The sequence below is a fragment of the Zerene cesonia genome, chromosome 19 (genome assembly GCF_012273895.1).
Source record: "Zerene cesonia ecotype Mississippi chromosome 19, Zerene_cesonia_1.1, whole genome shotgun sequence".
Classification (NCBI taxonomy): Eukaryota; Metazoa; Arthropoda; class Insecta; order Lepidoptera; family Pieridae; genus Zerene; species Zerene cesonia.
The window spans coordinates 2,468,709-2,494,863 of NC_052120.1; the positions used below are offsets into that span (position 1 = coordinate 2,468,709).

At 33.5% G+C, this 26,155-nt stretch overlaps 1 protein-coding gene across 2 annotated transcripts in view; it reads right to left on the bottom strand.

The window, feature by feature from the left end:
* LOC119834726 (anaphase-promoting complex subunit 11-like) overlaps positions 1–26,155 on the bottom strand; it is a 37,664-nt gene that overhangs the window by 10,668 nt on the left and 841 nt on the right. The window contains exons 1-2 of one of the 2 annotated variants that reach the window (XM_038359196.1): positions 23,329–24,965; positions 19,443–19,617 (exon numbers count right to left, since the gene is read on the bottom strand). In XM_038359196.1, the coding sequence (XP_038215124.1) occupies positions 19,443–19,617; positions 23,329–24,569 (1,416 nt within the window). In that variant the 5' untranslated portion in view covers positions 24,570–24,965. Of the gene's footprint in view, positions 1–19,442; positions 19,618–23,328; positions 24,966–26,155 lie in introns of those variants that run through there. The other variant, XM_038359197.1, reaches the window with a different exon arrangement.

Sequence of the window (26,155 nt, forward strand, 5' to 3'; positions counted from 1 at the left end):
AATGACAGATTCGAAATTCAAATGTAATATTTTTTTATAATTAAGTGTAACAGTATTTATGGCCAGACTAAGTATACGGAAGCGTAACATTTAATAATAATACCACAAATAATGTAGCTACCTAAGTATCCATAAACCTGTGAAAAAACTGTCTCGAAAGCGTTAGAGAAGCACGTGTGCTATTCGTCATATATTTGAAGTACTTCTACAAATCAAAAACGAATAAAACCATCTGAAATAAGAATAGATGAGGAAACTGTTATTTCTTTATAAAAATGTATGTAGAAATACACAACAAATATATAAGAATACAATTTCGTTACAACATAACAGCGGATAGACATCACGTACCAAATCAAAAGCACACAAACATAGTCTTTTACACATACACAGACACACACACACACATGCATACATCATCCTTGAAGCAGGTACACGCACGTGCTAACACAATTATGAACTTAGAGCAGCTGGTGCCTTTTCAATGCCTTTTTAGGGAAGCAAAAAGAGGTTAGAGGGTGCAGTTGAAGTCTCTCAGTGGGGAACACGAAAACATATGGAGCGATTGTCAAGTTGCATCAAATCTGTTAAGTTCTAGTTCGGTTGCGGCTATCGCTTGTACTGGATAATGGAGATTTATACTATTGAGACTATCGCGCTTTAATGTGCTCAATAAGTTTCAGAAACATTTATTAGTTTTAACGCGTCAATTTAACGACATTATATGTGACAGTTTAGAATCATTTGTATAGCGAAGGAACGCTTGCGTTGGATGTATTTACAGACGTTCCGTGTGTGGAAGAAAATTAAGATTTAAAGTCATAATAAAGCTGGAAAATATTTTGTAACTGCTTCGTGTCATCTTCATGTCTCAAATTATATTTTAATAATAGATTCAATAAGAATTTTATGTTACTATTAGCAAGATATAATTCTTACTTTCCCGAAATTGTTATATAGTAGTTATTAAGAATCGTATCGGCATAAGCGAGTCGGTAAACATGAACAAATCAAGCTACAATCACACTTGCAAATAAATTCCTGATAGCAATTACGATGTTCTCATAACACCCACCTTCTTTGGTTTTGTTATATCAATGCTAATTAGTTATACATTCAATGTAAATAACCAATCGAACACTTAATAAGTAGGAAGTCTGCAGAAGTCATTGTTTTGTAATTCCGATGGATGAAAATGGCACTCGTTTGACCACGTTTTAGAATGGTTTATTACGTTATTTAATCGTTATTTTATTTCTATTTTTAATTTAGAGAAAAACGGTTGCGACAAACGCGATAAAAATGCAATATTCTTAATTGATACAGAATTTATTACAACACATATTACACCAATACATAAGACACATATCTATGACATAATGCAAAATCTGTCTTATAATTTCGTGGTATATTACCAAATATTTTGAAAATGCTACATTTACCTTCTATTAGCATTTGTTACAAATTAGATTGCTGTTACACTTATGATATAACGCAAAAGGAGACAAAGCAACAAAAACGAAGGCTTCATTTTTAGGAATGAAGCTAAAAAAATATGTTTCTTATCATCTATGGAGATTTATATATATTATGTTTTATGAATTATACTCTACAAGATTCTAAAATTGACGTAATTATCTGCCGTAAATAATAATCTTTTATTGTTACTGTCAGTAAGAGCAGCAGAACGAAATGGTACGGTAAGAAGTCATATCATTATCATCATCAGCCCATTTGTTACCACTGCAGGGACGCAGGCCTCATATGAGGGTTCCGGCCACAATCGAACACGCTGGCCAAGTGCACATTGAGAGATGTCATATGTCATCGCACTTAAATTTTTAGACGTGTCGGTTTCCTTACGATGTAGTCTTTTACAGACTCGAGCAGTGGCACATGGAAATTGATCATAAGGTGGGATTCGAACCTTCTAGCGCTCTGTATTTAATCATAAAGACTAATAATTATCCACACATCGGCATACTAACATTCCCGTATCGATCCTTGGACAGTCAATAACGAAGGTCGTAACTGTATGCAAGGCGAGGCCATGACGTCATCGCTGTTAGCACGTTTAGCACATAATATAATTATCACTTAACAAATTACATTGATGTGTGATTATAAAAGATTACAAATGCGTAGAAATGTTCGTTCACAACACATATAACTGCCACACCTCAAGGATTATGATTGATGACACAGGTCATTGTCCCACCGTCATATTATTTTGTATCGATCGTGAATTTTATAAACGGGAAAGCGATAGAGGTAAATTTAGCTTAACGATACAAGGAAACTATAAAAACCACATTGTGAATCGGTTGCGTCGGTCGTTTTAAATTAAAAGCTCGAATAAAATAAGTACAGATAACGTTTCAGACTGGTCAAGTATAAGTCTAGGTAATGATATAGTTTTTTTTCAGTTTTGTGGCAATCCCCTTAAAGTAGGAATCCGCCATATCAATTATTGGGATTATAAACACTTATATCTGTCGTTTTCATTAAAAACACCAAATGATTACTAAATATAGTTACAAATCTGTGCATGCATTATCTCAGTTAGCCAACATAGAATTGAGATCTTATTCCTCTTTTGAAGTCGGCTCAATGACGAATGCTAAATGCATTAAATGCGTCATAAACATATCGAAGTCTAAATAGGAATAGATAAATCTGGTTTCGCTATCTACGAGTATTACATTTGATAGCTGTTTCGCAGCAATAGCCTTGGATTTGCAAAATGATTCAACTTTTATGTGAAGACGCAATAAGGCGATTGCGTGCAAGTGCATAAAACAAATGTTAAACATGAGTTTTTATACATTCATTTGCGAAATTCACAATTGCAATAAATGTAAAGTTCCCATCAAATAATTGCGAGTTAATTTTGCAATTAAAACAAAACATTTTGGCAAATTAATGCTAGAATGCAATTACGTTAAAAATAAATATTAACGCAATGACCTAAGCAATGCACGGTGTATATGCTAAATTTTAATTATTTGAAGAAACATATAAGACTATATCTCCTCACTAATTTATTGATGTTTTAATAGTATATATAGTCTCGTAAGGGATAAATTTAAAAAGTACTAAATCGATTTAAAAACAATCGAAAGCTAAGATTTTTCTAACATTTCTTGCGGTTCTACCCTGACCAATACGGAGCGAGTGGCTCGTAGTCGTGCCTAAAATTGTATAACATTTTACTGTTCGCCGTAGACAACGAACAACCCTGGCGAAGATAGAAAAAAATCAATTTCAACACGTGTAGGTGAATCACCGCCACGAAAGTGCCAAGCGGGCTGTGTACATACTACCCGAATGGCATAACCAAACAATAACTAAAATCTACAATTCGAGTCACGCTCCTTTCGGTTTTGGTAGGTCATCCGGTACGCACTGACCTTAACTCCATTGAAATGCGTGTCAATAACAGACGAGGGGAAAATCACGTTCAAATCACCAGAACATTGATAGATCAATATCTAATATGCTTATGATGTGAAGTCATTCATCATAATCTATAAGGAATGCAGTAAATTGACGTAAATGACATTTTCCTGAACTCGTTAAAGAATGAGTACACCACTCGAAGATATTGCTTCAAAAACCATTCAAATCTGACCGCTAAAATGTTTCTAATAACTTATTATTATGTATTTGATATGTATGCAGTGAGTGTTGGTCTAGTCTCATTAGAGCATATCAAATAGACTTAATATGAAATCGAAAATGGCATTGATCATCGGAGATCGGTCTGCACTTAATCGCCTTGACACGTCGAGTGGCAATCGGTATTTATGTTAATGCTGTGTGAATTTCAATTTTGTTTTATAATTTAGTTGATATTGCACTAGTTTTAGAAATAAATTTATAATTACTAGAATGGCTTAGGTACTTTGCATTGAAAAGGATGACAAAAACCGAACCAGAACATATATGTACGAACATATGGTACTCGAATCTAAAACAAATAACACTATTCTAAATTATGAACTGCCTATATTCTGTAACGATTCATTTAAATCTACCCCATTTCTAATTGAATCGAGATTGAAATTCGCTATACAATTACGAGTGCTACGATGATACGGCGAAATTAAGGAGAAATTCATTAAATGTTACAATTCAACTGAATTATCAATTACGCCGGATAATCCACAGGCGGTCGTTGGCATCGCGAATTTAGACGCAGGAAAGGTCGGCTTGATGACTCACATTATGCTTCGACTGAGCTTCATATCTTATTATTATACACTATAATTATTAATAATCGTGAATGATCTGGACCGTAAAATTGATCTATCCGTCCAAACAATATTTTGCACAAAAAAGAAACATTTTTTATTTTTGGTTAGAGGTTTACATTTTCGTAGTTAGGTTAGTAACGATTCCCAGCATTTCAGTATACTTGACTCGGTATAAAATATTTCGATTGTGATGAACATAATTTTTAAAATTAAAAACTGCAAATGTGACTGAATATTGTCTAACTTTAAGGATTTTTGGATTAAATGCTATCATTTTTATCAATAGAAACAAGCATTTAAAACAGAAGCAGAAATTTACTTTTAGATAAATAAAATCAGCATTACAGTTCAAACGAGTATTCCTACTAAAGCATCGTGACTCGTCTCGCCACTGCTAGACTCCCGAGCAAGGTCAGAGGTATCTGTACTTCAGGGACTATAAAGTACTTCTTTTTACTAGAGGTGAGACAAAAGCATACAATTAAGCCTTGTCAGCTTAAGCCGATAAAGCTCGTGTTCAACATTCAACCTTCAAAAACAATGAACAAAAATGGCATTGATCTTACAATGTGAAGCCATTGTTCAGACCGATGGTCGAAGATTTGAGTGTTTCCACTTGGTTCAATTGTAATTGAGCAAAAAAATACAATTTCGGTTACGCAAAACATTAATTTTTGTAGCATTATCAACACTGAGTCATGAATCTTAGTTAAAGACCCCCAGTCGCGCTCTGCTAACTGGTAGCGGAATAGAAACAATGGGCAGGCTATTGCACCATTTTGATGCGTGTAAAATTGCGCTGTAGCCTATATTGTAATAAAAATGTTAACTTTAAACGTCTTATTAGTTAGGAAACAATAGAATCATTTAATTAAAATTAATAGTTTGTATTACACAGACGAGAGATAGATACTCATATGTTTACCGTGACATTTGTTGAGTCCATTTAACAATCATAATTTACAAAAAATAATAAATATGCACCTTAAAACATATTGATTAATACAAAACGAACCAGGTTACAAAATGTAGATCAAACAAACATCTAAAATAGAAATAAAGATCATCTATCAATTTGATGAACATCAGCATCGAAGCGAGGAGAAACTCGTGGTGGAAATTGCATCTGGCCAATGCCAGAGCACACACGACGCTGATTTTCAGTGGCCCCAATTCAGCATTCAAAGCGTACATCCCACACATTTATTCACATCTCACGTGTGACCAATCACCCCGGTGACCTGCAATCGGAACTTTCTCACAATACTCTGTATCGGCTTGTGCTCGATGCGGTCGATTTGCACTCGGCGACCACAAGAGCCGGGGCGACCGACCCCACCATGTAACGTGATATGAACTGGACCAATTTGTAGTACATTTAAACTATGGTGCGCTTTATCGCTGACCGCTTTTAAAGTGGCTGAAACCTTAATGTGACGAATGAAGAAAATAAAATTGATATTATGAAATTGAAAAATCTATTTACCAAGTTATCCAATGATGCTAAGAAAGATTTTTTTTCCAAAACTTCATAAGAATTCCAGCGAATCAATAAAAGCCCCTCCTTTTGTATTGTTATAAATAATGCATTTGTGTATCACTATATCGGTAACCGTGCAGTATGTCGTGATGCTCATTACATGCATCGGTGTATGAAAGAAAACATGAATGGGTCATTAGGGAAGGCACGTCTAACTGTTCTATTCATCACGAGATTCAATGACAATCTAATATTTAAGTATAGCAGATACAAACGTAATAAATATTACAAACAAAAATTTCAAAATTTGTCTGTAGAATGTTGTCAGAAAGGTAGATAAATCAGAAAATATATATTATAAATAACTATAAGTGAAAAAAATAATCTCATTATTTGGGATGGAGGAAGGGTGAATAGGAAATTCCTTCCTCAACTGACTGACTACATAAAATAAGGCATCAGTTTTTTTGGCTTTGAGCATTGTATGCCAAAAGAACTCTTGACATCTTAAATTATATCTCAACTAAACAATTCTTACTGAAAGAAACCTACAAAGTACATGAGATAGTTTGATACATTTTTCTTTATTTCCACACAGTAAAACGGGTTCTATATTTAACCCTAAAATCACCGTGTCACGTGAAGCGGATTTGAAATAGCGTTGTCTTTAAGTTAATTGGATCTGAGACGTGCCATTTCTTTTCCATTTACAGACAAGAAACCTCGTATAATTTATGGATGATAAATGACTATTGTTCATAATTTTAAAATAACTAATCTTTGCATCTTATGCATTACGCGCAAAGAGAAATCGTTCTTGTGAAGGCTTTTGATACATATTTTATTGAAATTAAACGTCTGTTTTGCGTCATCCTGACTTGGTTTTAAAATTTAAATTAATTCGTTCTTAATTATTTTTATTAGTCATAAACATTACTTTGCGTGGTCAAAGTCTTTTTTACGATGTTAATACTGATATGATTTTATTATTTTGACATATTCATTACACAAAATTTTATGTCTGTAAATCGCCGTGAGCTCAGTTTTAAAAATGAAATCGTATATCACTATGGTAAATTATTATACACAGAAAAAAAAAATCTCTGAAGCACATTTACTTCATTTTCTTTAATATAAAATTTAAATAATTTAAAAACGCGAGATACCAACAGATTTTTACTCAATAAAATATTTAAAGTGTCGTTGATTCTGCTCTGATGGAGCTCTTACGGAATATAAAAGAATTTTCATCATTATAGAACGTTATTAGCAAGTAATTAAATCTTGTCATGACAAGACTTTCTCGAAAGTTCTCTCTGGCCAACTATAACATGTAAATAATATGATCTCATCTGCAATAATCACTGAAAGCGTAACGGAGCTGAAAACGAGACATACGGTAAAAGTACTTTAAAATAGACAGCGTTTAACGCAACATTGTAAACATAAATAACTTAAATTCACCGTGAATTTTGCTAAAGTTTCAAGAATGTTAATAATAATAAAGATTATTAGCTAAAACAGATGATATTCCGGAGATACAGTGTTTTAGACAAGTATAGGGTCTAACAACTTAACTGCTATTACTCTTTGGTTACTATTATCCATTTAGAAATTAAAGACTTTAATACCGTTTTTTAACGCGATTTATTCATTATATTTTTAGCCCGACGTTTCGAATACTCTACAGAGAGCGTGGTCACGGAGAGACTCCCCAAGAAAATACTACTATTATCCAACTATAATTTGTACGTCAAATTTTAATGTAGGGCTTTTAATATCTTACAACACAAGATTAATTTCAGCCATTACAATGCAATTACTTCCACTATAATAAGATTATCATAACCATCTAGATGAATACAATATACAACATTATAATTGGATTAGAATTCACAACACAGATGTGGATCGACTTTAATACACTGACAACAGAAAGTAAGAAGTTATTATTGAACACGAGGGACGTTACACAAGCCCATCAAACAATAAAGAAGCAAATGACAGACAATTTAGGGTGATGTAAGATAAGTACGGTTTAAATGACGATGCATATCATTAAGATCGACTTATAGGTGAGTTACTATATCCGGCAACGTGTTTATTGGGTCGGAGCGGTTTTGGTTTGGATTGATTGGTTTAGTGTACGAGCTGGAGAAATTTCTCTTATATAAATAGTGTCATAATGAGAAAGAGAAAACCTCAATAAAACAAGCAGAACCTAGAGAAATGTTTGAAACAAAAATAAGACGGACTTCAGATGTGACGGCGATGGTGATAACTATGTCATCTCAGTGTTATATAGATTAGGGAACGATCAGTGTGATATAGATTGTATAACTACAATGAAAACATTTTACTCCAAATTAATGGTACGAAGAAAGAATCGATGAAATGGTTAACTTCTACAGAAATCCCTTTGAATTGAAATCAAAGGAACATTTCAACATACATTTTTGTTCCAGACACGCCTCAGATCAAGGAACTCGGTTAAATCTATTCCCAAGTAAATGATCCGATCCATTCATTATTTCTAATGTTAAAACGAAACAAAGAAACGGTCTATTAATTAAACTAGTTATATTATTAATTGAAACATGACGTGTGAAAGTATTACATTCGGCGCGTCGCGTCCTCAGGTCCGGGCGCTACAGTGCGCGTCCGTTCTGCTTCATCGAGCATTCGCATGCTTTACTTATTCTAGCCGGCATACAAATCGTTACCATTATTCACCAATCATCATATCAAATTGCAGATGTCATCAACGATATCAATATCGAATGTTTAATAACATGCTAAATGGACAGTGCTTTTATAATTTACTCCGTTGTTGTGACTCTAAGGTGGCTCTGGCTTCGATATAAAGTTGACGTTTACACTTGCTTCAACGATGGGAGTAATATTGGAAAATAGTATAGTAGTAGTAATAATAGAAAAGTATTTCAATATCTACATCTCAAAAAAAGGATGAGTGATAGATTCTCTATTGAGAACAAAATATATCATTTTATAAATATTTTCGTATTTCTATACATTACTTCCATAATGGTATAATAATTGGGCATTCTTGTATTTAATCCACCTGTTCTCCTAAGTTTAGATCCAGTTAAGTGTCTATAAATAATTTCATGTTATAATTAATCTTCTTTTCTTTGATGTTACATTTTCTTTATTATTTGCTGAAGTTTTCTTCTCGAAACATTATTATTCTATAATGTATTCTTAAAACTCATTAAATTGGTACATTCTAGATTTACGATGTCGTTCTACAAGTAACCATATATTTATCGTCAATAAAAATCTATTAAAACGTCTAACTCGTTGCCATTGTAATTTCATCCTAGTGGAGCAAGCATCACTTTTCGATACGATAAAGAAATAAACCCAATTGATGATTATAACTAGTGAAAGCTACTTAAAAGTTGCATATAACTTTATGAACATCTCGTTAGAAAATTCGCATCAATGTGATTTGTGAATGGTATAAAACAACGCACAGTTGCACACTTTCTGAATTGATAAGTACAATGAAGAAGTAGCAACTGCAATGCAAGTGTAATAGTACAGCTACAGCCGAGTTAGCGAATGATGGTGACGCAACATAGTCGACAGTTAATGATAAATGGCCAATCATAACAGGTAGATGAGACCTGTATTGCGTGATATTAAATAATATGAAAGGTTCATTATGTTACTGTATGCAAATGTTTCCTGAAGCAGTTATATACAACGTTATTCAAACTCAATACTTTTACAAGTGCTAATGAATAGTCATTATTTTAAACTTCCACGATTCGGAAAGTTATTTCCACCGGAATATACTTCTATAACTGACTGCTGTGACTGTAATAATTAATCGATCGTCATCACATATACCATGCATGGTCAATTATATCAAATGACATGGAAATAATTACAAAGAAAATAATGGAAATAAAACTCTATATTTTTTGGTTAAAACATGGTAAGCTTAAGCACTATCAAGTGCTTTACAAATAAGATAATATTTGCTTAATCTCGATGTATAATTCTACAGGTGTGTAAGCTAATAATGATCAATATCTCGCGTTTTATTAGCAGTTTGTTATAAATTTGTTCCTATCATTAACAAGTATCTGTTTGGAATTTTGGAAATAATACATACATAATAAACTAAAAAATCATGAAGCTTCCAGTTAGTTTTAGCGAAGTCGAGAAATAAATAAAGATTTGAGTCATGTGCGATTATTGCACACACAAAATGTCAGTTTCTATTAAAGTTACATAACTAATGTAACGCTAATACAGACGCCGCACATTATTGCATATCGCATTTATTAGGTTTCCATGATAGACTCATTGACGGGCTGCTGGGTAAGCAAGAATTGGGTCGCTGGTGAATCCAATTACAGTACATAGCTGGCGTGCAATAAAATATAAAGGAGTTTATAAATCACTGCCCTATTGTATCCTAATATGGCTTCTTTAAATGACAATGACCCGACTTTACCAATGTAAGAGTATCACTATAGACTTAAATTAGCACAGACAATTCTAATGATCAAATAAAATATTTTTTTGTAGTCTTATGTTAACGATGAAATATATAAGTATTTACAGATAAAGTACTCAAAAACAAAGGGCAACACAAGTAAGACACACGCAATTGTACAAACCAGTAGATAAATACTACATTATGGAAGTGTTACCATCATTTCCGTTATAGAAACAGCTTGTAATAGAATTTATTGTATTACTACAACTGTAGCCAGCATCGATGCGGTAATTGAGGACTTGTTAAAAGTCCGACTCCAATAAGTTTCAACCATTAGTGCAGTTATGTCACCACATACCTCGCGGGTTGTTGATCTTTACTTGGCGCTAACTGCAATTTTTACTATCGACAAATTGCAAAATTATAGCAATAGACGGTTGCACAACGTCACTCCAATTTATTGTTAGTGTTGCAAACACATGAATGATACAAGATAATTCGGAAATGTTCTATGTAATTTCGATATCAATTATTTTGGCGCCCGGCCTCGGTTAGATATCGAAAAATAGAAAAATCCAATCCCATATTGTCTGCTATAATTATGTAAGATATTTGACAAATATAATTTCATAATTAACAGCAATGTAGGTACAAATCTTACCAAAATAAAAAAAAAAATGTTAGCTTATTATAACGTATGAGCAGTACACTATCTTATGTAATGTATTAAAATTCATTCATCTTAACGTAAGAGACATAAAATATCAATGAGCAGATTAGGAACAGACCAGATTTTTCGATTGCAGATTATCAATTATGATTTAGGAAAACATTGATCTTGCGCAACTAATATACGTTTTAATCGAATAACGTCAAGCTATTTCTAATCATTACAGTCTATTTATTTATGGAATATCCACAAATTAGTTTTACACCGCACTGACAAGGCGCGGAGACGATAATTAATAATGACTTAACCGCGTCTCTTACATCACCTCGAACAACGCCCGTTAAACAGAATATTGTTTTATTTTTGTATACGTGTTAATTACGTAATATATTGTGTTTTAAACGCAATAATATGTGTTTACTTTCACAAAATTTCTCTTCGATTTCTAATTATAAATTGTCTTGAAAATTAACGTACGCCTCTTCATTTGCGATACCATAATTGTCATTTATAAATTATTTCGAGGTTCACTATTCAACTACCATTTTCTTCTTCTTTCATATTTCTGCAGGTAACGTTTTATTGGAATAGCAAACCTAGTTGAAGAAAAATCTCATGCGCTATACGCGACGCAATTAATCATGCTTTTTTAATTAATTATATCTATTCGCGTCATCTGAATCGGTTGTGTGAAATGATATATCACGATACGAATCACTAAGCAAGTGGAGCATTGATTTAAGCACCACATATATTGTTAGATTTAACGATTCTACGCGACTGTGTGAAACAGTGCTTAATGACCGAGATTGTAACCGATAGATAACTTGAAAAACTTGTGTAATTTAGAAAAGAGAATGGTTTTCCTGAAATGCCTCGTACAGCTACGGAAGATTGTAGGGAAAGGTAATTATGAACCAATATCGTTGAGTTGCGATACCCCCTACTTGTAAAGCTAACATTAACATCACGTTAAAAAACACAACAAATCCACAATGATGAAAAGCAACGCGCGCCGCCTTTAGGTATACAAGTCTAATATTACCACGATCCCCAACAGATGTTCCATCTAAACATCTAATTTCATACTTCATTTTTGTATGACCGTGAAGGAGCAAAGCTTTCTCCATTATATTTGGATCTCGTTGTTGATCCGGTTGCTGGAGTGACGTAAGTAGCCCCGGGTGTCGCTTCAGCTATAAATATGTAGCACGTGCGTCTATTTCGTGTTAAAAGGCATCCTGTTAAAACATTTCAATTTACATACATAGAAAAAAACGGTCACAAATGTGTAACGTAGACCTTTTTTATTCGGTCTTGGCGTATCCCGAAGCCGGGATGAGACGTCAACGTTTGTTTTATAAAAATATATTTACGTATTGTTTGTGTAGAAATAAAATATTTCTACGCTCACTCAACAATAAATGTGAATTATAACGACATTTAGCATTGAAATAAGAAGAGTTTTAAATATAGCTTGAAAATAAAGCTTTCTACATTACTCCGATACTGATATCCCGTCAGATGCTCCCTCAATCAATCTTAATAAATGTTACAAATAAAAAATTACGAATAATCATTTTACTTTCGCTTTCAATTGAAACATTTGAATAGAAAGGACACTTTATTATTAGATAAGATTACATTTATTATTTCATTAGTTCATCGACAAAATATAATAATAATTTTGATACTTTGTGTATGTTTTGATTAAGTAGATATAACATACAGGTATTGTTAGTATTTTTTCTTAGGAAGCAACGGAACAGACGCGTCAGCTTATAGTAAAGAATCAGTCGCCCATATGTAGTAAAGTTATTTCAAAATTTATTTCACAACACACTGGAATCATACAACATAATAATGTATAATATAACAGACAACTGCTTACTTCCTCCAACAAAAAACTGCAGGCCAATACAGTTAAAACTAATTTGTTCGAGTTATCTCCAAGAATACCCCGACCATGTGGGTGCCAACACGGATGCGTTCGGGTGACATTAAGACAATGCGGGTTAATAGAATATACACCCCGCCCCACATTCATTGTGAGCCACTGCATCATTCTGTCACATGTTACGTAGACTGGCCATTCAACAATACGAAATAGTCGCCCTCTGCTCTGGTCCGACCAAATAGTGGGACATCATTATTTGTATATCCAAGCATTTGCACCGAAGTATATGTAGATAACGGAAAACTTAATTGAAATGAAATGATTTATTTATTTCCATATTTAAACAATACAATCAAATACAATGAAAAGAAATAGTATATGAATAGTTGGCACTTTATAAAGATACACTAGTTCCCACACTAGGATCCCCTGTGTTGTGGGCAACTAGTCTCTTCCGATGTTAATATAACTAACTAATAATTACAAACAACAAAAACGTGAGTACAACACGTGTCCCGCTGACCTATATACTTGTGTTAAATAAATATATATCAGTATAACTTAGCATTACAACTGGCGAAGCCTTTAATGAGATTAAAAGAATATCTTAATGGTAAGAATTAAGAATTAATGAACACGCAAAAACAGTTGTAATCAGATCAATTAAAGATTACCGCAAATGCTCTTACTTTCTGCTCACACTCAGCATACGTGACGATTGGATTTCAATGACTAGGAATATTTTGTACTAAAGTCATTAACACGAAAATATTTTGACTAAATATAAGTCATATTTAATCTCTGATTAAGGAGACCGTTCAATTATTGAGAAACGTCTGAAAATAAATCAAGTAAGAAAGTAAATGGGTATAGAGTGTATGTTGTATATTCAAAATCTACAAAGTATAATAAGTAAGCATAAAGTTAACACGGCCTAGCAATTATTAATACAATTATGCTATTTATCTTCCATCTTTGGAGATGCGGAAACATTGTGTCATGCCAAGCCGACAACAAGTTGTTTAAACTAAAGCGAGAACTTAACAAAAGATTCTTAACATGATGAAACAACTAGCTGCGCCCCACGGTTTCACCCGCGTAAGTCCATATAGCGTAGGAATATCGGGATAAAAAGTTACCTATATGTTATTCCAGTTGTCCGGCTGTCTACGTACAAAATTTCATTGCAATCGGTTCAGTAGTTTTTGCGTGAAAAATCAAAAAGCACACACATCCTTACAAACTTTCGCATTTATAATATGAGTAGGACATAACGAATGATCCGTGTATCATTTTACATTAAGGAAGAGCTAAATACAAATGACCTATGCAGTCCACATCTGCAAAACATGCGATGACGCTGCCAAAACGACAAGCATCTGAAATAGGTAACCTGGTTTCTCCTGCCAAGCGATAGCACCTTATCTCTGTGCAATTTAAACCTTTTCAGTTTATGTCAGCTTCGTAAAGACACACTAAAATTGCTTGTTGTATAGATATCGTGAGCTTAATTTGAGCCAACGGCATTTTTAAATTTCACTTTTGTTGTTTTGCAACTTGTTACCGACGGAGAAATATTTGTGTTCGTTACTTACGTATCGATCATTGCACATGATTTGTATCTCATTATTGATGTAAAGAAATATTCAGGAAACATTTTGCAATTATTATCATTCTTGTCTGTACCACTACGATATGAGTTGGGCTTCTATGACTCACAATGCCACTAAAGCTGAATTGTATACATCATAAAAAACGTTGACCTTAACAAGTATTTGAAACTATTTCGTTTTTTAGCTGTAAAGGCTTATACATTCAATACCGGAGTCGAATATTTTTATTGAAAAATTACCCAAGATAGCGAGTATACATTATTATGCAATGATGCATTTTGAAAACAACATCCGTTACCCAAAAAGGACAAACAACAGGTCGCATTTGAGCAAGAACAAAGAAAGTCAAACACTTGTCCCTTTCACGTAACACCGCGTTTACCGTTAGACAATTGCGTGGGAAGACTATACGAAGGAGGTTACATAGAAAGCAGTATCTTTACCATTTCGGATTCAGACATTATGACTCGAGTTTCGTAACATGCTCGTACTACATAGTATAGATTAGAGAACACGGACCCCCGATATGGTTATTTGAAAGTCTAATTTAATGCGTGGTCTTGTATTTATGGGGTATATATCTATGAGACCATTCATGTGATCTGGCAAGTTTTTATCGTTCTTAGAGGACTCGATAACTCTTGAAAGGGCACGCAATTAACTAGCAATATGAAAAACACGTTCTGTAGCATTTTATTCTTATTACATATATTTTCCAATACATCTTTAGCAATCTTAAGGTTATAGAAATACGCTGTAGTATCCGTCCAAGATCTCTCGTTTTGCTAGTAAAGTCTGCATGTTAGAAAACGAACAAGATAAGCTATAATGAAACATACCAATTTATATTTATCACGCTTATAACGTTGTACAATAGCATTAAAGCCCGGGCCTAAGTCTTTGTTTACGCTAAACCACCTGTTATTATTATGAAAACGAACGTAGAGAGTAGGATGCGAATTTATTACAAGGTCTTCAAGGCTACAAACCTGTTCTATTATACACTATCGGAATGACACAATCGCAGTTTACAGACCTAACATTATATCTGAGCCTAAACTGCGATTGAAGTAAGAATTTTTATTGCCTACTAGCTTTGTCATGCGGTTTCACCCGCGGATATAACTATCTTGCTGTATTTCACACATTTTCATTTTCAACCGACTTCAAGAAAAGGCGGAGGGTCTCAATTAGATTTCGCAAAGTTTCGCATTTAAAATATTAGCAGATAATATACATGTCTATAACCGATACCTACAGAGCCCTACGAGAGGCATTAGAGTATCCGGTTTTGAAAACACACCCTTCTAAGTTATAACCAAAAATTCAAACTACCCATAATAGAGAGATAGACTACACAGATAATTTACATTATATTATAGAAAGATTTTATCGTTTTTCTAAAGAGAATGTATGTACATATTTCTTATGAACCACATCTGATATAATATCAAAGTGGAAACAACAAACCATAAAGATATTTCCGTTGGTGCAAAAAATAGTTTTTGCTGACTCCACACTAACTGTAACCATAATTATCACCATTACCAATGATGTTCTAAGCGCAAGGTGCGGATGCCAAAGTCCTATGAATAAATTTTTATGTTGATACATAAATATCGAGCTAATTTTTATCCTTTTAAATGCCAAAGGTACCTATTAAATATGGAATAACACGAGATCCTGGGCTAGCTCTTAGTTTTCGCCAAAACATTTCTTATCACGTTTTAAATATAGTTATTAAAACAAATTAATAAACATATGCTAATACTTTGGGACTAGTGTTGTTGGTATACACTTACTTCTCTTATATCAAGAACGTCAGAACGGTTTAATGATTCGGTTCATTGGATTAGTCTCCGATTAGTTACGATTGTAAAAAAAAAAAAAAAGTAATCTTCGCAGGCGGACCGAGCGTTTACTATTTAAATAAAAAGTTCCCAAATATCTAAGTCGAGTTATCTCGTTGAGTGACGTATTATATCTTGTATTCTACATGCACTATAGGATTATACGCAATTTCTTATTTCTATGCACTTAACCCCATACTTATTTCTAATCCAATTACTGCAATATTATACGTACAGATATTATGTATAAGCCATCTTATATTACTTAATACCTATTATAAGTATAATTTTAATATTATGAAGCCGGTTAATCGAATTTAGCTGTTAAATTGTAATGACTACGCTTATCTTTCGACTAAATGAATAATGTAATAATGTTATTTAAGTTATCTATCTAAATATTGTATATAAATATTTTGCGGAACATAAAACATATTATAAATGCGAAAGTTTGTAAGGATGTGTGTGTTTGTTGCTCTTTAACGCAAAAACTACATAACCAATTGCAATGAAATTTGGTACGTAGATAGCTGGACAACTGGAATTACACATAGGCAACTTTGTATCCCGATATTCCTACGGGATACGCACTTACGCGGGTGAAACCGCGGGACGCAGCTGGTAATATATAAATTCCAAACGCCACCGTTAAATATAATGTATATAAAAAGAAATAGGTCTACACAATTAAACATTTAGCAAGTATGCAATTGTTATTCTTTTGCAAAATATTTTCCCACAAGTGCGTGATGACAAGTAATTATGGAAGACGTGTTTCGTGGATGTAGATACCTATTGTATTTAATCGCTGACTAATCTCGCATTGTGCGCTTCCAGGAAGATAGGACACGTATCACAGCTAAGAATGTGGATCCATGAACAATTTATATGGAAATGGAATAGAGGATAATCCTATTTTGATACCTATCTCGGTAGATATGGGAAGAAATCTCGAACAGAACTCAATTTAGAAGTGTCAGCTGTATTTATTGCATTGATAGGGGTTAAAGGAAATACACTTTTATCCAAACACACAGACTCCATCGGTGGTTTGTACCAAAAGATCTCAGTACGAGCAGTTTTATGTGTAAGTAACGTATCCGATACAAATTGCCCAACAGAATCATGAAAACTACGCGTCGACAAATTAAGTCATAAATCAGTTAATGGCTTCCCTAAAACGAGCATACACCGGCAATCCTGAGATAGCAACGCTATTAAACCCACCATCTGTTTCTTTAACTGCAGTTGCATTATTTATATTAAATTAAATTAGAAAAGTTCCGCGTCCGTTGCGAAATCATTGTGGATTGTGAAAACTATAAGGCAATGTGAAAATATTTTGGTGTAACAGATAAGTAGTGAGAAATATGTTTTATTTCGTAAGTCGGTCAATCTAATTTAAATAACACTTTATACACACGAGCATAGGGTCACTTTTTCGTTACATTGTTTATGAACTTCTGACCTAATGTAGTCTTATATAGTATTCAAAATGGACCTAGGCTTGGACAGACGAAGGAGTGCCGATATACAGAAGTTCTAGCACGTGCCATGCGGATAAACAAAGTAACATGTATATGTATATGCTTTTAATATGTTAATGAAAGAGTTAGATGCCCTGGTTTCGCGCGGCTTCGCTGAACATCTACAACCGGATGGTTCGTTGCGTTGTTTTATTACGATATTATCTTAATCGTTGACATAAAGTCGCGGCTTTTTAGAACTTCTTACATCATAATATACTGTTGTTAAAAGATTCGTTGATTTACGCAGCTCACGTTATGAAAACATTGGGAGCTACCTTATTAGGGACAAAACTTGAACTTACCTAATTTCTGGACAAACGATCATTGTTACGTTTTATACAGACGAATACCGTATTCGCAAATACAAAAAATATCCAGTTAGCATTTAAAATTATGAAAAAAGGAAAAGTGTATGGCAGGTGGCTTGCGCAAATTAGCTATTTTAAATTATATTACGTACTAAACTTCGTTTTTGAAAAATGTAATCAACTATCACCGTTATTTTATTCATATTTGTTTACGTATCGACATAAAGATAGACCGATACACGTATTAAGATTACCGCCAGTGGGAGTTAGCGGGATCTTTTTTGTCATTTATTCTATGCAATATATACAGATAATAGTAAGTGATTCCAGCAAATCATTGCGAGAAGCTGATACCGTTGGGTGTCGGCTAACTGAACTGCCACGTGCTATGCGGATAAACATTCGTGTCTTTCCTCACTTATATTACAACTAACTTTTGCCCATTAAATAGATGTTATTTTACATATAAGCTCTCCTCTGACATCACTCTATCTATGAAAAAAAAATCCGATCAAAATCTGTTGCGTAGTTTTAAAGATTTAAGCATACATTGGAACAGACAGAGAAAGACTTTGTATGTAACGATAGTGGAACTGCGGAGTTGTGTGAACACGCTAATCTCATTAACTACTTGACTGATCTCAAAAATTCTTTCACCGTAGGATATGTATGTGATCCCTGAGAGCTATAGACTATATATTATGTACTTCGGGCGAATCCAGGACGAAATGCTAGTATCAATGCTATGATCATGGGTATTGCCAACGTATTGGACTGTTCTATAATTTACTAATTGTAGAATACTTCTATAATTAACTAAATGAAAATATATAAAGCATTTCAATGCTAAAAATTCAATACAAAACTTCAAAACTAAAAATAAAAAATTCACTAACTATTTATTTTATTCCCTGATTGTAATACACTTCTTATTAACTTAGTGTACTGGGCCATTGTTTTGTTTTTTAATAATAGTTATATATACAATTCGTATTAGTTGAATTAACCCATAAACATTCGCAAAGGTAGTAAGTACCTCTGCGAATACGCTGCCTGCTTTTATAGGGTAAGGGAAAAGGAAAGGATTAACGACTGGAAAGAAGGAATGGACTGGGACTGGTGAGGAAATGGAAACGGGCCTCCGTTTTTTTAATCAAAATGTCTAATTTTGATATTCCTTATTACAAATTAATGTGTAGGACAGAATCCAATTAGCAATAAAACAAATTTTCGAATTTGGGAAATCCGATTAACTAGTTTACGGGCGGGCTGCTCTTTATCATTTTACTAATGTTATCAAACGACATTTTCTTGTGCTAACAAGACTATAGAAAACTAACCAACAGCTATTTGCACCTAACTCACCATTTCCTTCTTCAAATAGACGAGTTGTCCATCGAGATCAGTGGGTGGGGTCTCGTCGCTGGTCGGCGAAGGCTCCTGCATGGGTTCTCCATCGGCGAAGCCGCTCAGACTCTTCGGTAAGGGCGGCAACCCTTGCAGCGACATCGTGCTTATCGCTTTGAACTGTTTCCGTAGTCTGAAATGAAGACCAACGTTATATGGAGTCATCGGCGGGTGTTTATTCGTTTCGATTGTTGGACTATGGGAATATGGAACTGAACTGAACTGAAACGATTTGTGAGACAAAAAAATTATATGTTTTTATACACTAAATTGTATCAACTATTCCCTGTACAAACTGCTTCCGATTCAGCAATTTCGATTCAAAAGCGCTTTTTAAAGAAGCCCAGTTGAATATAGTATGTGTAAGTGTGACATTCAAACACTTATTTTAGCTATTTAATAAATACTTTTTTCCTAAGATTAAATAAAAAAGTTCTTAAAGTAAATAAGCAACACGTTACACAAAAAAAGAAAATAAACCACGATTAGAAATCCGTTGAAAAGTTTTTAATTTCTAAATGTATAATACTCGCGTGAAACCAAACACAAGAAAATACTATAAACCACGATTTTTGTCAAATCCTTTACGTTTTACCATGATGGTAATTACAACATTTCATTGCTGGACATACTTTTATTATTATTTGTAATGTATTAATAAAGCTAGTACCATGTCGCTAACAAATAAAAATGACGAATCATATATATAACGTATGATTGATATTAGGCCCAAAGAAGATGTTCCTTTTTTTTTTTTTATTGTTTCACTTTTCACTTTTACTAATCTCGTGTTATATTAAATCAGTGATATATCTTTCATTAATGGTAGAGAATAGTTTACCTACACACAGATACATAAATACGTCAACCGTCGACCTTTACGTAATTTAAGCAGATGTCTTTTCCATTTAAACGGATAATATATGGTGCTTGATGCATTAATTATATGATCCAAGTATGTCCTTATACCATATGTTAAGAGTTAGTTTGGAATTATATTTAAGTATTTTTCTTTCATTCGACTTATTTAATGAATTAAGCTAAAAGTGCAGAGAAGGTTGACTTAAAGATATCAAAACGGAAAAACGTGTTAAGTATTTTCTTAGTATTTTACATTTGTACTGAACAAATAAGTGGTCCTTTATTAACATTAAACATTAAATATTTCAATTAACTTACAAGTTTCTAAGGTCTTTCAAAACGTAGCAACAACCAGAAACAATGAAAACGCTGTTAAAATTTAGTTAAGTAATAATCTCTACATAAACTCGAAATTTGCTGTGAACTTCATTCAGTATTCGCATAAAAGAAAGAGACACAATTTAGTTTTTTCAGTAAATTCATATTGTACCTAACACTTGAACAGAATATGTTAACTAGCAAATATCTACATCTAACGTTTGCAAATCACCTTACCTAACGTACACACACCGCCGTTTTCTTCAACGTCAAAATCATAATAAGATTGAGGAGTTATTTATATCCAAGCGACGTAGTTAAGACCGCGGTAATCTACGCAAGACTCCCGGCAACCATAGGAACAATCTAAACAGAATTTAAATACAAAACAACCGGCAATACAATTTACATAAAGCGATTCCGTATAAATGCGCATTTCTAGGCTATTGAGTACGTTTGTTCGTTTCACGCATGCAGTGGCATGTGACCTATGTCATACATATCCTAAACTGACCGGTTTATTCTATGTAAACATAAAATGTATGTAAATGATGCGGTCAGAGAGTTGACTCACTTAGGACGGTTAAACGAAGTAAAGGTAAAGCTAACGGATTTAAATAGAATAATATTTAAATGTAGGTAATCCTACTAATATTATAAATGCGAAAGTTTGTAAGGATGTGTGTGTTTGTTGCTCTCTCACGCAAAAACTACTGAATCGATTGCAATGAAATTTGGTATGTAGACGGCTGGACATGGAATATATAGGTAACATTTTAACCCGATATTTCTATGGGGTACGGACTTACACGGGTGAAACCACGGGGCGCAGCTAGTACTTTATATACCTTAAATTAGCTTCACCTGTATGTTTGTACTATATACTGTTAACATTTTTGACGGATTCAGATCAAACGTTTTACCTACATTTATCAAGGATCGGTGACAATTCAATAATCTCATCAGTTTATATTATTATCATGATAATGTTCGCCAGGATTAAATAATTTCAATGCGTATATGTACTCTGGAAGAAAGAAAATTCAGTTGGAACATTTATTTTACGTATATATTTTATTACTGTAATTGAATCATATAAAAAGTTCCGCGTCGTGTGTCTATTATATAAATACTATAATAATCATGGCAATCATTCCGAGATTAATTATGCATCGTAGGAATTTTTTACAACCAATTCCGCGTATATCTATTTTAATCTATAGAAGAAATAATTTTTAACCGTATGTATAATAATTTATAACTGCTACACTGACAAATCATTTTTTTTTAAAGCAGAAATACCAGTAATTTTATTTTTTATTAAAAATAAAAAATAAAATTACTGGTATTTCTGACTGAAAATGGAAATTTCCATATTTTGCTAATCATATATTTAGACGTTATTGTAAAGGGGCATAGTTTAATGGAATAATTAAAATATTTTGACGATAATATTAAAAGCTCATTAAGACCGAACCACGTGGCAATAAGAGAACATTGGTGAATAAGTGAAAAGGCGTTATACGTGTGTATTTTACCATTTTCATACTATCAATTGTGCCCAATATTATTCAAACTATTTATGTAGGCACGCGTTCATTATCCTAAACTGGCAGGTGGTTTTGCAGGTAACCAATCTGATTATGTTAACAGGTTAAGATACTTGCTTTTAAATTATAATTTAAAATACAGGTGCAAAAAATTCTCCGCAGCTGCGCTAGGCAAACCCTTGAATATGGATAGATGCTTTTGTGTACTAAGAATAAATATATAAGGATAATATATTTTTTGGCCCTTTGTTAATTATTTTTACTCTTTGAAGATTGTAATGCTGAAATCTTGGTTTTTGATGTTTGAGCAAAGCATTGTATATGATAAGCATTGCCAGCCCACCTCTGTAAAGACGGGATAAGAATAGGTAATTTTCATTCAAAGATTTCCCATTTTTCTGGCTGACGATTTTTCACAATGCCTCTAAAATGGAGAAAGAAAGAATATGGAAAGGTACACAAATATATAGCTTATGTATTTCTCTTTTAATTTTAGACTTAATTAACTGTGTGGTGTGTGGTGTGGTGATTTAAAAAAAAATTGATCGGATAGTAAAATTTAACCCCAATAATTTTCAGAAAAGAAAATATGCAAATATGTCTGGCTCTTGGAGTTATTGCATGCTCTAATTATTATGTGTCGATTATCGCAAACCCCAAATTGGATCAAATGTTTAGTTTGCTTTACACATACCTCTTGTGTTATGCTAGAAACTAATTACGTTATAGTTGCAGCATTGATCGCGTGTCAAGTTTTTGCCAATTCAACTTTTAATACCCCATTAATTTGTTGTATTATACCTTACGAGTCCGATTACATGTTAAATAAGCGCTACCTGTTACTAACTTACAAGGTCTCAGTTTTGTTCGCATACCTAGATTAGAATATTATAAAATATACTTTTATCCTCGTACTAGTAAACCGATTAGAAGCGTATTTATGAAATAGAAAGAAGGTGTACTTTATTTTTATATAACAATAACAAGACGCTATTTTAACTGTGAACATTCAGATTAAATTTGTTCCAATGATACCATATCTAACACGATATTGGAATAAATCGACATCCGGATTAATTTTATTTCCAATTTGTAATAATTATTATTTTGCTCACCTAGATTTGAGATCATCATCAACGATATAAGCATATGCTTGATCATATCCGTCATCCGTATTCCCGCTTGTTACGGACGACACCGCGTAATTCGGTTCCTCCGAATCCGAATCGCAATTCCCATTCTTCTCATTATCATTATCCAACACTTCAGGCAGATTGGATTGCGAACGCATAGTTTGCAGCTCATAAATCAGCATTTCGTGATTATTCATGTCCTTCATCATTCCCATTTCGGGCGAGCCGCAGTCGTTAGTTAAATTCGTGGAATCCTTGCCTTTATCTATAACGGTGTTCGCTTCGTCTTTATTATTATTTCTACTGGCGAGAATCTCAGAAATCAGCATCTCCGTTACTCGAGAAGTTTTTCTTTCGAGGGAATTATTGTTGTTTACGTTCACGTCCCCTTTCGAATTATCGTTCTCGATTTGTTTATTTTGCGAGTTGTCATCGTTTATCATATTTTGCGTTTTATTATCTATTCTAGTGTCGTTATGATTAATTTCTTCTACAGTAGCGTATGGTGCTTCGGGAACCGGACTTCTGGGAACAGTGGGTTCTGCATCTAAGGGTAGCGAATACGGACTGACTTCCGGTTCAATTTTTGGTTTATTTGCTTTTAAAGAATTAGTTATAGGTGACGGTCTCATTGGTTTAATTTTAGGTTTAGGCGATACAGGCGGCGGTGGGGCTTTACGTAAAGGAAATGTTTTTTCCGCGAAACTAGATGATTTCGAAACTTTGCACTTAGCATCCTGGTCTAATTTATTTGAAGTTGAAAGTGACCGAACTAATATTTGTTTACAAGTTTTTACAGCTCTAGAATTTAGGGATTCGTTCGACTTCTTAGTAGAAGAGGGCGAATTAACAGAGCTACTATCACTGGAGCTCCTTCTAGAATTCTGCCCGCTAGACTTTCTCTCATCGGATGAAGAGCTTCGATCACTGATCACATCTTTAATAAAAGACTTGACGCGTGCTAGACCGTTTTGTCTAGGCGACACAGAAGGTTTAGTAGTACTGTTTCGATCTAAAGTTTTCGCTTTCGATGAAACCTGGTGGTTTTCATGCTTAGTAAAGGTTCTAGTCTTAGTTAAATTGGCCTTCGAATCGGCAACTGCTTTTCTCGTCTTCGCAAGCGCTTCTGCGACCATGCTTTGACTGGGCCGCGGAGGTACAGGTGGCGGTCCTTTTATTTTTGTTGTTTTCATGGGTTGGGCGTTTGTCTGTACCATCAGCATGCTTAAGCGAGACGTCACTCGGACAATACTATAATAAAAAAACACTATAGTATAATGAGCGCGATTACACTAGCATCACGTTAGTCACGACACACGCGAGATCAGAGATTGCAGCGACGCGGCCGTTCCCGCTCGCGCTCTAAAACTGACTGCGATAAAAACGCCTTGGAACTTGTCGGCCACTCGACGCTCGCAGATCGCTTAGCGTGCGACCACCATACGACACTAGGGGATAATTGAAAACTACTATTGTCATTTATTTAAGGGAACTTAATAAAGTAAAAAAAAAAATAACGCGGCGTACGACTGGAAGCACCGTCTTGCCGACGTATTCTTCACAATAAAAACGAATGCAATACTACCGGTCGGTCGATCGGTCACGGCATATTGCATGGCTGGTGCGGGCACTACGAAAGCACTTAGTGGCCTATTGTTTCAAACTCGGTAAACGTAACAGCTGCTATTTAGGAGACGGTATTGTGGATGTACTTAATGATGTGGGCTAATTGCTTTTAATTACGTTTATGATTATTAAACGGACGTGTTGGCGATACTTGCGAAAATTTTATCAATTTTATAAAAGTAATGTTGGTACATTTTCTATTAAAATAAAGTTCATCCTTATAATATCGTTATTTCAAAGGTTACCCTTCTAAGTACCACCTTTTATTAATGTTATCTTTAAGTAAAGAAGCTTGAAGCAAATGACCCAATGATAAATATTACAAAAAAAAAATATTTAAATATAAGTAAGATTTAGAATATCAGTTATTTACAAATCTTCAGTTAAAAGCTTTTCAAACGTGTTGCAAATCATGAACACATTGAAAAAAAAATTAAATATTTGTAGGTTGTACAATTTTTTAAGTACTAAAAATTAATTTGAGATTTGCTATTTTTTTGTTCCTAAATAACAAATTTATGGAATAATAAATATTAAATAATATATATGGAAGATGACAATCCATGGAATGTTGTCACTTAAGTACCACAGGACAGTTCTCTGGCATCATTATTATGTACATGTTACATATAATGTAGAATTAAAATGTAAAATTGATATTATTATAAAAGAGCAAGTAAAAAGTTTCTTGCTGGCTCTTCTCTATAGAATCTGCCTTATGAACCGGGGGTAAATGTTAACTGTGTAATATGACGATGCAAAAGTGGTTCTATAGGAAGTCTAGATGAATGAAGTTTGAGTTTGAGTTTAAAAAAAATCATATTTTGTATGCGCATAAATAAGAAAATTTTTAAGTACAACAACAAATTGTACTAGTTTCTTTTTCTGTAATTATGTTACAAAACATATATACCTACATTCAATGTTACACAATACATTAGAGTCATCATGAGTACTGTCTTTACATTGATTGAACAAATGAGTAAACAATGTTCAATGATCACCAAAAGCAAATATTCATCAAATACATTTTTATTTAGGTAAATTTGTATGAAACATTTATGTACATTATTTAATTTTAGTAGATGTTATTTTAGTCAGCGTTATTATTAAAACAGAGAATTCAAACATTTATCAGATTTATTTTAGTAAGTTTCCTGTCAAACATGACAAACAAACGATG